General features: G+C 39.4%; 2 protein-coding genes across 3 annotated transcripts in view; one reads left to right on the top strand and one right to left on the bottom strand.

The window, feature by feature from the left end:
* Positions 1 to 14793, top strand: part of mrtfba (myocardin related transcription factor Ba) — a 28135-nt gene extending 13342 nt beyond the window's left edge. The window contains exons 6-16 of one of the 2 annotated variants that reach the window (XM_055176826.2): positions 147 to 308; positions 1336 to 1505; positions 1593 to 1730; positions 2121 to 2371; positions 2880 to 3048; positions 3137 to 3907; positions 4005 to 4127; positions 4814 to 4978; positions 5057 to 5179; positions 6806 to 6866; positions 9003 to 14793. In XM_055176826.2, coding sequence (XP_055032801.2) covers positions 147 to 308; positions 1336 to 1505; positions 1593 to 1730; positions 2121 to 2371; positions 2880 to 3048; positions 3137 to 3907; positions 4005 to 4127; positions 4814 to 4978; positions 5057 to 5179; positions 6806 to 6866; positions 9003 to 9469 — 2600 coding nt within the window. In that variant the 3' untranslated portion in view covers positions 9470 to 14793. The remainder of the gene's footprint in view (positions 1 to 146; positions 309 to 1335; positions 1506 to 1592; positions 1731 to 2120; positions 2372 to 2879; positions 3049 to 3136; positions 3908 to 4004; positions 4128 to 4813; positions 4979 to 5056; positions 5180 to 6805; positions 6867 to 9002) is intronic. The other variant, XM_055176827.2, reaches the window with a different exon arrangement.
* The window catches only part of zc3h7bb (zinc finger CCCH-type containing 7Bb), a 497977-nt gene that overhangs the window by 456249 nt on the left and 26481 nt on the right, over positions 1 to 15247 (bottom strand). The gene's annotated exons all lie outside the window — the stretch shown is intronic.

Raw genomic sequence — 15247 nt, 5'->3', positions numbered from 1 at the left:
ATTGGGACGCATCCATGAATCAATCAGAAGCTTGTACATTGTTTACCGCTATGATGTGGTTGACCTGAGTGTTTGGTCTTGATTGTTGTGATGGTTGTTTGGGAAATTGCTGTACTGATTGTCTGCGGTTCCTTGTGGTTTGGCAGAGACAGTGGCTGAACCCTCTCTACAGGCCACCCAACTAAAACTGAAGAGAGCTCGATTGGCCGATGACCTGAATGAGAAGATCGCTCAGCGACCCGGCCCCATGGAGCTGGTGGAGAAGAACATCCTGCCTGTAGATTCCACGGTCAAGGAGGCAATCATTGGTAAATCAAGTCTATTGTTGTAATTGTTAAATTTTTTTGTTAATCAAAGGGATAGTTCGGCCTAAAATGATTAAACCCTAAAACCCATGATTTACTCACCCCCAAGCCGTCCCAGATGCATATGTCCATAATTTTTCAGACAAACACATTTTCAGTTATCTTAGAAATTGTATTAGATCTTTCAGTTAAACAAATGTAAAATTACAGGGTCCACTCCTCCAAGCCCCAAAAATTTGCATTCATCTTTCACAAAATAAATCCAAACTGCTCCACGATGATAAACAAAGGCCTTCTGAGAGTAATCCTCACCATTTTGTTGTAGAAATATCCATATTTAAAACTTTATAAATGAAAATAACTAGCTTCCGGTAACGCCGCCATCTTAGTCGCGTCCGCATTCAAGATGAGAGCGTACACAGTTTATGGAGATTTCTCTGCTGCTGCTCCGTGCCTCCGTCCTTCGAATTTGTTATACGTCACTAAGAAAAGTGCGTACACTACGCTGATACGGGCCGTTTCTCAATGTCAAGGATACTTTCTTGGCAGGACTAGTCCTTACAAGTCACTTCCTTCAGAGGCGAGGCGAGGCTCCTCTTTAGCTTTAGAAGAACACGTAAATTAAACAGGCTAGCAAGTGCATGTCATAAAACAGCACGGATTACCCTCAGAAGACCTTTGTTTGTCATCGTGGAGATGTTTGGATTTCTTTTGTGAAGGATTGATGCGCATTTTTTTGCATGGATGAGTGGACCCTGTAACTTTACATTTGATTGACTGAAACATCCAAGACCTTTTCTAAAATAACTGAAAATGTGTTTGTCTGAAAAATGATGGACATATGCATCTCGGACGGCATTGGGTGAGTACATCATGGGTTTAATATAATTTTTGGCTGAACTATCCCTTTAATCAAATTTCTAATAAACCTCTCTGTAGATGATACATGTCGATTTAGTTACACCTGAATTATGTACTGTAATGATTTAAAAGAGGTCATCTGTTCTGTCATACTGTTTTACATGGGTAGATGGTCAGATGCAGTACCCGAAAATTTTCGAGGAATACCCAATAGATGAGGACAGTGATGCCCTTTCACCTGAGCAGCCTGGCAGTCAGGAGTCTCAAGGTTCTGCAGCCTCACCGAGAGATGCTCGGACTATGGAGGAGCCCCTACTATTGCCCAATCACTTTATACAGGTAATTTTTGCTCAGAGTACAAAGAATATTGGGCAGAATTACTAATTTGGAGATTCAAAACTCACCATTTGTTTTGCTTGTTTACAGAAGTTACCTACAATCACAACCACTTCAACAGAGTTCCTCAAGCCTTTTTCCACCAATGAGCCATCAGTTAGCCCTCCTGTGCCCATGCCACAGCCAGTCACTGTGGCCCCTGTGAAATCTGGACCCACCCTTGTAAAGGTCAGTAAATGTGCAAAATCTCTAATGTGCAAAAACAAGCCATTTAAATGTTGATTTTCTTGAAAAATGGAAACACTGTGACTGTGGACCTATCAGAACAATGCTTTTTTGAGCATTCCAGCCAATCTCACATGGCAATGGTGGCTAAATCAATGACTTGAATATGAGGCAGGACTATCTGTTTGACCAATAGCAGATGGGAATAGTGTTAGGATATCTTGGTTTTACAATACCATTCGGTGATGCTAGTAGAAATAACATGCTTTACTAAAATTAATACTTCACTTAAATTGCAACTTACAATGCATTGCACTAAATCGAATCGAACTCTTGGCATGTTGCATTGCTAAACAGTGAGCTATAAACATTCAATCTCTTCTCAATCTACAGCAGAGTCAGCCTAAGTTACCTGGAGATAAGAGCCGCAGCAAGAAGGGCAAGGAGGCCAAGTCACGTGTGAAAAAGTTAAAATATCATCAGTACATTCCCCCCGACCAGAAACAAGAACCTGACCAGGCCCCTATGGACTCCTCGTACGCTCGATTGCTACAACAACAACAGCTATTTTTGCAGCTACAGATCCTCAGCCAACAGCAACAGCAGCACTATAACTACCAGACCATTCTTCCTGCACCTCTCAAGTGAGCAATAACATCCGGTTCGGTGTGTTTTTAATCAATATATAAGGCCTAATTGTTTTTAAAATGCACATTTGGTATCGAATTGTTTCCAAGTGCTTTCATTAAGTTGAGCGCAGGCATCTGGTTTGGTTAATGTAAACCATATGTCATCTTTTAATATGCATATTTGGTATTTGGTTAAAGGTCATCTAGTGCTTTTGAAGCCTTGCTGGCCTGTCTCTTGTCAACAATTAGTATAACGACTGTGTATGATTTGGTTATAGTTGGAAGAGATTGTGTGGCCAATGGCCCTCAGGACCATTACCTAGTTTCCAATAACAAATCCCGCTTAGTGATTTCATCAATGGCAGGAAGTCGATGAGGTTTTCCTCTACTTCCTTTTTAATCTCCATGTGTCCAAGATTTATTTAACTGCCTTTGTTTTCTGCCTCTGCATTGTTCAGTGCGTTTATTTATTGAGGATTATTTTGTTCCCCTCTTTTCCCATCTGCCACACATTGCTCACCAGGCCAGTAATAGAGGGCCAAAACAGCAGTGCCACAATGGCTATCAACAGCACCAGCAGCCTTCCTGCTTCCATTGTGGTGTCTCTGCCCACAGGAACACCTGTACGGCCTAACAGCACCCTTTCCAACCGCAAGGCTGGCGTACTACCAGCCAACCTGGAGGAGATGAAGGTGGCAGAGTTTTACTTTCCACTTTATTTTTCCATCTAAGCTAACAGATTGCCAGTTGATATCTAATCCAATTGTTGTACTTTGGCAGGTGGCAGAGCTGAAAATGGAGTTGAAGTTACGCTCCCTTCCTGTGTCGGGAACAAAAACAGACCTTATTGAACGCCTAAAGCCTTTCCAAGATAACCCTGTTGCTTCTGCACCCAACAACTGCAACGGGCCTAAGACACAACCCTGTGGCACCCCTATGGAGGTATCCAGCACAACTGTAACACTCATGCCAATCCAGCAAACCTCGGAAAATATGATCTCCACTTCACCCATTTCCCCTGGTTCCACAGAACATCACAACAAAGAGGATGGATCATTGGAGGCACAGAACCGTAGCAGCAGCAGTGTTGTAAAAGCGCCCCCCGCTCCTCAGGAGCACGACCGGCGATTACACGAAAAAGAAAGACAGATTGAAGAGCTGCTACGTAAACTTGAGCAGGAGCAGAAACTAGTGGAGGAGCTGAAGATGCAACTAGAGGTGGAAAAAAGAAGTGGACAGGTTGTGTCACCTGTAGAAAGCAACAACAGCCCAATCTCCTTGTTGGCCTCTGTCAAAACTGAAAGCGCACTCCCACCCAACTGCACATTGGGTTCACACACTACACCAACTCTGGTGAAGCTTGAGGATGCACACCCTCCTCAGATCACCGCTACGCCTCTCCCTCAGTTTATTATCAGCCATCAGGGGGTCATTGGACAACCTCAGACTCTTCTTACCACTCAACATGGGGGCACACAGATCCTTCTTCCGATGCCCCTGGCAAATAATACCACTACCTTCCAGCTGCCTAACACTAATGCCAAACTGCAGGTACATAAACCCTTACAAGTTGTTGTCTGTGTGGTAACTTGGCATCAAAACTTTGATTCATTATCACTCAAATGTTATTTTAAATGCTTTTCAACAGCAAGTCTTGCCAGCTGCTGTGTCACCATCAGGGCCAGGCCTAATTCAGACTCCCCAGCTACAGCCCAATAAAACTGAGAGTCCTACATCACGGCAGCTAGTCAGTCACAACCAAATAGTTCAGGTCAGTTCTCATCCACACATCCAGTATACGTATACTGGTGTATATACACAGATCAGCCATAACATTATGACCACCGTCAAAGGTGAAGTGGATAACAAGGATAATCTGCTTGTCATGGCACCTGTCACTGGATGGGATATATTAGACAGCAAGTGAACATTTGTCCTCAAAGTTGATGTGTTAGAAGCAGGAAAAATGGGCAAGTGTAAGGAACTGAGCAACTTTGACAAGGGCCAAATTGTGATGGCTAGACGACTGGGTCAGAGCATCTCTAAAACCGCAGCTCTTGTGGAGCAATCAGAGCAATTGAAGATTCTTATCTGGCCATGTCATCTGGTCATTTCTAGGCTTTCACTCCAATGTAATCGGCCTGTCCTGGCAGCAGGACAGCATCCTTAAGTTTCCTCTGCAACCTCATGCCTAAAACATTTGCATAATGACTGAGTCTGGCCAGAGTCCTGGTTAAGGGCGACTGTTAACTATTGGTTTTGATGAGCTGATAACATTTTCATCGACAGCTACATGCCAGTGTTGCATGAGGTGGACTTTTCTTGAACACACAACAAAGCCTTTAGTTATGACAGGCAGAAAAGATAATAAAATCGTCATCTACTGGTTGATATTTGACTAGACGATGATGTAATGTCTGTGTATGTTTATATATTAAGTTGTGGTTCTTTATTTAGAACATGCCGGTGGGCATCTCAGAAGGCTCAGGTTTTCAACACGGTCCTAGTGAGAACCCAGCAGGCCTGGAGATACCTCAGTGCTTTTTAAGCAGCTCCCCAGAGCATAGGATCTCTCATCGGGCATCCCCCATCCCACCCTCACTTATAAATGGGCCAAATAAGGTAGATGTTTCCTCATTTCACATTTTTTTTGTGTTACCGTTCTGTTCTACAATGAGAATGATTCATTTTCCTTCTTAGCTCCAGTCCTCCTTCATCCAGCAGTCCTCAGCTTTCAGCCAGGCACCCAAAAACAGAGAGCCGCCCCGTTACGAGGAAGCTGTCAAACAGACAAGAAATCTTCAGAACCCCACCGTTTCAGAGGTGATAACTTCTTAAAGGTGTAGCGGAGGATTTTCTTGAATTTTAAAAAAGAACCGCCTTCTCCACTTTTTAAATAGTCTTGTTGATCCACCCGGAAAAAGAAAATCCTCCGCAATACCTTTCCACACATCTATGCATGCTTGTACATAGAAAAACATGTTGTGATGTTTTAATAAATTACCGTACTTTTCATCATTTAACTGGTTTTAGGTCCAACAGAAGTTTTGTGAGAATTAGATTATAGGTAGTAAGAAGCTCAGTTTGCATTAGCAGTGCAAAAGGTCATGAATTTGAGCACTAAGGAACCTGCATACTGATAAAATATGTATAACTTATAATGCACTGCATGTCATTTTGCATTAAATTGTGTGCTGGATGCATAAATGTAAAGCAGAAAGTCATAACTCCTGTTTGTGGACTATAAGTCTTTCGAAGTCATATGTTAGCTTTGATTAAAGAAAACAAATCAAGAGTTTGGTTTCAAAACGCAATAAATCCATTTTGACTAATTTGGGTAAAAATATGTGTTTTCTATACCAAGAAAGTGACAATATGAAAACCAGTATTTTCTGTTACAAACTTTCACATAGCATCTATAGGTTATAATAACATTAAAAATTCAAATCAATAATTGGATTTTCAAAGATTTATTATAAAAACATAATTTTTTCCACAAAATGCAGTAAATCCATGACAAGTTTTTTTTTAAAAAATGCTATAAATCTATTGAATCAATATATAAATGTGCATTCATCTTTGCCATGTTATATTCATTTAGTTGACTAGTGGTATACTCTGATAAAAGAAACATTAATTGCATTAAAACACTTACTTTGTCATATTATTAACACTTTCATTGCTGCTGTCATTCTTTGGACATGATCGCTGAAGATTTTTGATCAGCTGTAAAATGTTTTGGTCCTGCTTGATTTTCGTTGGCTTTGAGTAAAATAATTTTCCAGTAAAACATTTTTTTCATAAGGTCCCCTGGGGTCAATGTGTTAGCATGACAGAAGCTTGATGCTGTGGGGAGAACAGGCAACAGCCGTCATTTTTCCTTTGCCTGAGTGCCTCTCACGTAAATTATTCGATTTTGAAGGCTTAAGTTTCTCCTCCGCCACAAACACCATCACAGGTTTATCAATGCCATCAAAGTTACTATTTTGTTGGTTTGTTGATCACGAAGTACAAAGTAGATGAGGAAAATAGGATTCAGTGTGTATTCAAAGCGCCGACATTATTGTTTACAATGGAAGTGGATTTATTGCATTTTGCAGAAAAGGAGGACTGGCGTTTGTCGCGGTTTAGAAATAAAGGGAGAAAAGATAACAGAATAACACAGCGAATATCGGATTTTGCGTAAAATTAAGAATTTACTTATTAATACTGATACAATACTGATTTTTGCTGTAACAAGTTTTTTTTAATGACGTTTTGGAACCAAACTCTTCAAATTAAAATTTCTGTTGATGTTCATTTTTATCTTTATGTTTTAGGGAGAATGTCCACACTGTTCTTGTCTATACAGCTTATTTTGTTTTTTGCATAAGAAAATAATAGGGGGTCGAAATTATTTTTGCATGAATAATTGTATGAAAAATAATTTTTGTGGTTGATTTTCTGTAGATTCCCACAGTAACAAGTCAACAGATGGATGATCTCTTTGACATTTTAATAGAAAGCGGAGGTAAGTTCTTCATATTTGTGAAGAGTAGACTTTCAATTTAAGCTAGAAATATAGTCCCATTATTTTATGCATAGGTGTGGATCCGTGCACAATGCGCGTGACGCAAATTTTATCCTCAGAATAATACCCGCATTGCTGGATTTTTGTCACCACGCGTACTTTGTACATGTAGGTCACGCATGCACATACAGGAGAATGTAGTATGTAGCCCAGGAGTAGGGCTGTCACAATGATTAAATAATCGATTGTTTGACCTCATCGCAATGATTTTAGATCACTGCAATGATTGCACATCTCTTTAAAAAACACAAGGGGGAGCTGCAGCGCCTGTATGAATGAGACTGTATCAGATGGCGCTTCTTAACTGACAGTGTAACGCAAAACATTGCAAAGCCATTCAATACAGGGGGAAAACAGTATTTAAAGAAATGCTGCAAAACTTTGATAAGCAGTATTAACTGCCAGGTAAAACATACATTTCCAAAACAGCAATTCCAAATTTTGAGAAGTGAAGGATGCTATTCTTAAGGATCTATAAGGAATGTATTTTTTTTGTAGCCACTACAGACATGTGGTCCAGTATAGGGCTGGGCGATTTGTCCCCCTAAAAAAATCTGTGATTTTTTTTTTATAAAAACTCGATTTACAATTCGATTCGATTTTTTTCCCCCGCCCCCATTTAAAACAAAATGGAGGAGGAGCAGCTCTTTTTCGCCGGCTGTTTTTGCCATGTTGTTTGTGTATGCATGCGCTGCCCTCGGGAGAGGGGCAGAGGGCTGCCCCGCAGGGAGCGTGCTACGTAAACCCTGAAGGAAGATTTGGCGAATGCAAAATGTATGTACTGCGCTATACTGCAGAGGGGGAGGGGGATCGTTTAAAAATCGATTTTTTGAAAATATGAATCGATTTGACCTACCAACTCGATTTTAAAATCAAATCGATTTTTTTCCCAGCCCTAGTCCAGTACTAATATGACCTTAGTAAGATATGGCTACTATTAAGGCCTGTTCTCGTATAGTCAGTTTATTTTTATTGCATTTTTATTTTTAATGATTTTTCAGACACTTTATTGTGTTTATTTCTTATAAACAATTTTCAGTTTTTTACAGGTATATTCATTAAATAATTATTTTTAAATATGTGTTATGTGTATTAATATTTACTGCCAGGTAAACCTTGCTATATATATATATATATATATATCACATCAATGTGTAAAAATTATTTCATGAACAAACAAAAAAAATGTGAGAATTAAATCTCAAAGCAATAATACAATTCATAGTCATAATCGTCACAATTTATTAGGCAATAAACCATCAGCCAAATTTCATAATCTTGACAGCCCTACCCAGGAGATGCATCGCATATTGTCCCAATGTGCATTCTTCGAATGTTTGCGTATACGTACGAGTCAAATAAGGTATGTTTTGCAAGGCAGTGCATTAAACCGTGCGCATACGTTCGCATTCACGTAAAAAACGAACTATACTCTGTGCTTTACAGTTAAATGATTTATAAGCGACTTTACGCCTTTATTGACAGCTCTGTTTAGAAAATAATCACTTTTTTATTGGCAATCAGAAGGGTTGAATAAAACGCATCAGAACTCATGCTGTGTGATAATTTTGAATTGGGTGACAATAACAACTGAATTGCGGTTTGTACTCTATGCACTTAGAGGACTTCAGAAAATAAAAGTTTTAAACAAAGAGTAAAAAAAATCTGTATCTATCTGTATTAGTAGATGTCAATCTAAAGCTGGAATCCGCCAGATTATTGTTAATGCGCATAGTTTGTATGCATAGGTCGTGTATGCGTCTACAGGATAACATAGTAGGTAGTCCAGGAGCATTTTGTCACAATGCCGCTGAACGTAAAAGGGAAATAAACTATGTTTGCAAGGCTTTGCTTTCAACTGTGTGCATACGTTCCCGTACACGTAAAAAACAGACTATACTTCTGGCTAAAGCATCAGCACTGAAATTTTGTATCGGTGCATCCCTAATGTTTTCTTCTGCCAGATTTAATTTTAACTTCAAGTTGTATATGACGAATATAAAATCTTGAATCTGAAGTCTCAGATGTTTTATTTCATGAGAGTCCTCAAGGCACCTCTCATTTTGTTTCCTGCAGAGATCACCCCCTTTAGTCAACAGGACCCATCTGTGCCTAAGATGATGCCTGTCACCGCCAGCATCATCACGCTGCCTATCAACACCGCCCTTTCCCGACCGCCCGCCCAGGTTCAGATGGCACCCCCGCCGGCATTAATGGACCCCATGCCCAGCCTGGCCTCCCTGGACTCTGACAACCAGCTGGAGGCCCTGCTGGAGGGCACGCTGTGCAGCGACACAGAACCAGTGCAGAGGACTTTGGGCCTATTGGACGAACTGCAAAACCAGATCCTAGAGCAACCCAGTTCCCCAATGGACACTTGCGATCTGGGTTTCAACGACCCGCCTTCTTCCTCCCTCTCCTTGGGCCTGGACAATATGGAGTGGCTGGACCTTACTATGCCCGGGCCCATGGGCGGACTCAACTCGCTGGGTATCACCTCTGAATTCCTGGATGCGCATGACCTGCAGCTACACTGGGACTGAGGGGAATCACTTACTGTCCTTAAAACACATTTCTTCATTCACATCTCAAACATGTGGGTCTTGAAGAAGGCTAAATGGGGATCTTGACTAAAAAATGTCAAATCTGTCACTTAACTTAAATCACAACGTAACATCTCCTCTTGTTTTTTCGAAAGTAAAAAGTCATACAAGTTTGAAACAGCACAAGGGGGAGTAAATGATGACAGATTTTTCATTTTTGGGTGAGCCATCACTTATAAGCTGGCAAATGAGACCCGAGGCCCAGCGGGGTACTGTTATCATCTTGCTTTGAGAAGGCTCAGCTGTATACTTCACTAATGCTGTGGTTTTATTCACCATCTGTTCTTATTCACATTAATGCTCTTGTTTGATTGAAATGGGCACTGTAGTGGGTACGCTGGCTAGATTCTGGTTGTGCTTTCCTTTCTGTGCCATGCTGTGGGAAGCTACTTTGGGCGGATTGAATTCTGCTGCTTTGCTTCCTTCATGTGCCATTGACTTCAGATTGGTTTTGCATTCAGACTACAAATAGCAGTTAAAGTCCTAGTCCTACAAAGTTTCAGATGCTATGGCACAAGTTTGTACAAAATTGACTAACCCTGAGCAACAACACCTTTATCTGTCTAGTTTTTGGTTGTGAGTGTCTGTATAGAGGAGAGATACCTCACTAAATCAAACAACATTTCCCAGAATCCTCCATTTTTACTGCAGGAACAGCCTGATGTCTTCAGGACGTTCAGTGGCAAATGAAGCGATTCATTGATCATATCACAGTTTTTAGTTAAGATGTTAACCAATCCACCTTTCTGTGATCTACTCTAAATCTTAAGGAAAGAAATTTTGTTAAAATGACGAGATGGGCAGACTTGTTTTGGTAGATGTTCTGTTAGCATATAAAGCACATGGACAGGCTTTGTTTGGTTAGGAAAATAGCAGACAGACGTCATATTTTCAGTCATAGGCGGCGCACAAGGAAATAACATCGTAGATCAATTCATAGCAAACTTCAGTTGTAGACGTTAAACAGGCAGTTTCATGTAAAATCTCTTGAACACACTTTTTTTTAAAGAAACACCTTTTTTTGTCACATTTTGTATGTGAATCATTGTGTATAGTATGTGATTATTCATCATATGCTGCGTGTTTGACAACGAATTACTCTTTTTAGTTAGTTTTACGTGCACCATACTGTAGGAAAATTTGTGTTTTTCCCTCTTTGAATGCAGTTTAGTTTGGCACAGTGCCCTTTTTTTTACATTCTCGCTTGTTTGTTTTTTGTTGCCGTGGAACGAAATACTGATAGAGACTCTTTTTGAAAAAAATATGTAAATGAAGTCATATTTCACAGCTGACACTAAATACAAAGGTCTTTCTATCAGCACTATATTATGTACGAACATAACGAACAGGAAAATGCAAAACACTATGTATCAGAAGTTGATTCGTTCAGTTAAAGCGGTTACTGACTACACGCCGCTTGTGAAACGCTGTGGCAGCTTAATAATTCGTTTTTTTTTTTTTTGAGGGCATCAGAAAACAAACTCATGTGTTTGTCCAGTTTGGTGGTTGTACGTCAAAATTTAAATCTTTTGCAGACCTGTTTTGTTTTTGTGATGGTTTACATTAGCACCATCAGTCATGTTTGTACTAATGTCTGTGTGCATGTTTGTATGGTTTTGTGTGCGTGTGTGTGTGTGTGTGTATATGTGTATATGTGTTGGTCTGTTTTTCTTTATACCGTTTGTTCTGCATAGAAAAAAATACCTACAGACCTTTTGAATGAAATACAGTATCTGTATAAAATGAAGATGAAATCTTGGCAGCATGTGAATAATGTAATTGATGTAATATCTATGAGAGAAGCACATCCTTTTGTTTTTATCGTTCACCGATTTTTATTTTATTTTTTAGAATTATATCTAGTATTTTTTTATTTTGAGACACCTCATGGAAAGTTGTAACCTTTTTTATTTTTTGCTCTAAAAATATTACCTGATCTGTACCATTTGCCCATCAATAGATAGAGCCTTTCTGGTTAGTAAATTTGGTTCGTACATTTACAAGATGTAAAGCATCTTCTTGCTGCAGTGATGAACTGTTCATCACGTATCAATCGCACAACATCAAAAGCACCTTTACAGATGAGCTTTTTGCTTCGTTGTTCTTTGTGTTATCAGCTCAGATGTCTAACTGAGCGTTCACACCAGACACAGAAGAGGTGGCAAAAACGTGCTATTTGCGCGTTTTTGGACGCTTGAACATTTGTCTTCTCTTTTGGGATTTCAAAAGCACGTTACTTGCTTCATTCGCACATGAAATTCTAGTCATTCGAGACATTCACGTGTAAATTAGCGTCATGGGCGGGGCTTAAATTGAGTAAACTTACCAGATCGACCTCCTCACTCTTCCAAACAAGATCATTTTAATTCCTGTAAAAGTACGAAGATGTCTTGTGTAGCGATGATGATTGTCCTTCGTTGTTATTTTGTTTTTTTACCTCCACTTGGTTCCTGTAATCATGTCTTTGCTAGAGCAAACGCGCAATTGGTTAACGCTGCGCAAAAATCCGCCAAAGTTGAGATTTTTCTACTCGGATCACGTGGCAACGCTTAATTCGCAGATGTCTATTTGCGTCTTTGCATTGACTTAAAATGGAAATCACTTGCGCTTGCCGCCTCTTCCGCGTCTGGTGTGAACGCACCATAACTGTGCGTTCACACCAAACACGGTAGAGGTGGCAAAAACGCACTATTTGTGCGTAGTTTGACGCTTTAACATTTTGAGTTTACTCGCTTCATTTGTAGGGCTGGGTATCGATTCAGATGTTCCAGATCGATTCAATTTCGATTCATAAGCTATCAAATCGATTCAATTTCGATTCTCGATTCAATTTTCGATTCCGGATCTCGGGTCGGTTTTTATACTCAATTCTCAATTTAACAAATACTATATTAATAAAAAAACAGTGAACATAAGTTTACAAGTGGGTAATTAATAAAAAGAAATTAAAAGCCACAACACTATCGTCGTCGTCGTCGTCTTGCTAGGATCAAGCATCAACGTCGATGAAGCACCCAAAACCGCCATTTTAAGGACTAAATGAAAGAATGACAGGCTCACCTCTCGCTCCTTGGTAACATCGCGCAAGGCAAAAAAGAGGGTGACATCTAGTGAAGAAGACTAGTAAATTTATTAATGTTAATCTTACGTTCAATGTTTGCAGAAAAAAAGAAAAAAATCGATTCTGCTCTTTCAGAATCGATTCTGAATCGACTACATTTTAAAAAACGATTAATCGAAAAATCGATTTTTTTTTTGCCCAGCCCTATTCATTTGCATGTGAAAGTCTAGTAATTTGAGGCATTCACGCATAAATTCGCATCATGGGAGGGGCTTCTGCGACTCCGCTTGCTTCCTGTAATCATGTCACTACTAGAGCAAGCTCCTGATTGTTTAAGGCGGCACGAATATCCGATAAGGTTCAGATTTTTCAACTTGCGCGCCGCAGGATGCCTATTCGCGTCTTTGCATTGACTTAAAATGGAAATCACTTGCGCTTGCCGCCTCTTCCATGTCTCGAATGACTAAAATGGTGCGTTCACACCAAACGTGGTAGAGGTGGCAAAAACATGCTATTCGCGCGTAATTGGACGCTTGAACATTTTACTCGCGTCAATCGCGCGTGAAATTCTAGTCATTCAAACATTCACGCGTAAATTCGCATCATGGGAGAGGCTTTTGCGACTCCGCTCGCTTCTTGTAATTATCCCACTACTAGAGCAAGCTCCTGATTGTTTAATGCAGTGCGAATATCCATTAAGGTTTAGTTTTTTCAACTCGCGCTGCAGGATGCCCATTCACGTCTTTGCATTGACTTTACGTGTAAATCACTTGCGCTTGCCGCCCCTTCCACGTCTGGTGTGAACGCACCATAACTGTGTGTTCACACCAAATGAGGTAGAGGTGGCAAAAACGCGTTATGACGCTTGAACATTTTGAGTTTACTCGCTTCATTCCCGCATGAAATTCTAGTCATTCGAGACATTCACGCAGAAATTTGCGTCATGGGAGGGGCTTTTGCTTCTTTGCTTCTTGTAATCACGTCACTACTAGAGCAAGCTCATGATTGGTTAACGCCAAAGTTCAGATTTTTCAACTCCCGCATTTCCTGCAGGATGCCTATTCCTGTCTTTGCATTGACTTTACATGTAAATCACTCGCGTTTGCCGCCTCTTCAGCGTCTGGTGTGAACACACAGTAAAGATTTGTGACGCTCATGTCTGGGGATTCATCGGCTGTGTCAAAATTGTGACCTCTTCAGAAAAGAAAAATGCCATGTGTTGATTTGAACTGTACGAAGAGTGTAAAGCAATTGTTTGGCTATTCAGATCCGTTCTACAATCCACATTGAAGTTTTTAACAAAGTTTAGATGAATTGTGTTTGTTTAAAGAGTGAAAATGCCACTAACCGGTTTGAATTGCAGTTGGAGAGTAAAGCAATAAGTCAACTTGTGTTTTATACACGGTGCTGTATTGTATACGGTATATGCAGTTGATCAGGTATAAAGGTATCAGCGTCATAAACCCTTTATTTGCACGGACGTCTGTTCTAGCTGAGCACCGCTCGTGTTTTGGACTTTTGGATGTCAAAGCTCAGCCCCTGTCAAGATTCAAGTGCACAAGTCACCTAAATTTTCCTAATCATTTCCAATCATGTTTGCTGGACCCATCTACATAAATGTCATGCTCTTTTTAAAATGATTAATGTATATTTTGTATTAGCGTTGATGACACTGGGCAATATTTACTGCCGCCATTGAACATCCTCCAAAGCGGGAGATCAATTGTCATTTGTATGCCATTTGTATGTTTTGCACATTGTGTATATATTTTAATGGATGTAATACATATTTTTATACATGTCTGGCGCATCCATGAGCTCTATTTTGTGAATAGTTTTAAAGAGTCACGTATATATGAAGAGTTTCGTTGCAAAACGAGATAACCACCAATTTTTTAATTGTTCAGAAATCTCGTTTTTTGGTTGTGCATTCCAATGCAACTGCAGTTGGTTTGTTTTGATTTAAACCTTCATAACTTAAAAAATACAGCTAAGTAGCACCATAAAACTAAATAATAACATGATAACATAATAATAAACATGTTTTGACAAAAATGTTAAAAAATGGACTTATCTCGTTTTGCAACGAAACTCTTCATATACACAACATCACGTGTCAATGAAATTTGATGTATTGTAAAAATACCGTCGTAGAGGATGTTTAGAATCTCTTAAATATATCAAATGAATGACATACAAAGCATGTGTGTGTGTTTGTATTATTTTTATTTGAGTTACAGATTCTTTTTTAACTAACATGTCAGTAGCTACACATAAAATTATGCATCTGTGCAAATGGTGACCGGGCTATAGTGTATAGTTTTTGATAAAGTCAAGATTCTATATTCTTGTATGTTGTGTACATTATTCTGCAGGTACAGTATAGTTTGTTTTCTTTATAGCATCACTTGTGAATTTTCTATAGGTTCTAAAAAGCATTTTTTATATTTTATAATTAAAATAAAGTTGATTTTTAACATTGCATATATATGTATATTTATACAATTTAATAAATATATAAATGTATATACATATATTATCTCTTAAAAATATTCATTTAATGTGAATTTTGAAGCTATCAAAATCACAACTCTTCACCACTCACTAGATCTTCTCTGGAATGCCATGCTGTTAAAAATAAAAGTTGTTTCAACTTA

The sequence above is a fragment of the Misgurnus anguillicaudatus genome, chromosome 4 (genome assembly GCF_027580225.2).
Source record: "Misgurnus anguillicaudatus chromosome 4, ASM2758022v2, whole genome shotgun sequence".
NCBI classification, from domain to species: Eukaryota; Metazoa; Chordata; class Actinopteri; order Cypriniformes; family Cobitidae; genus Misgurnus; species Misgurnus anguillicaudatus.
This window is presented reverse-complemented; position numbering and strand designations above follow the sequence as displayed.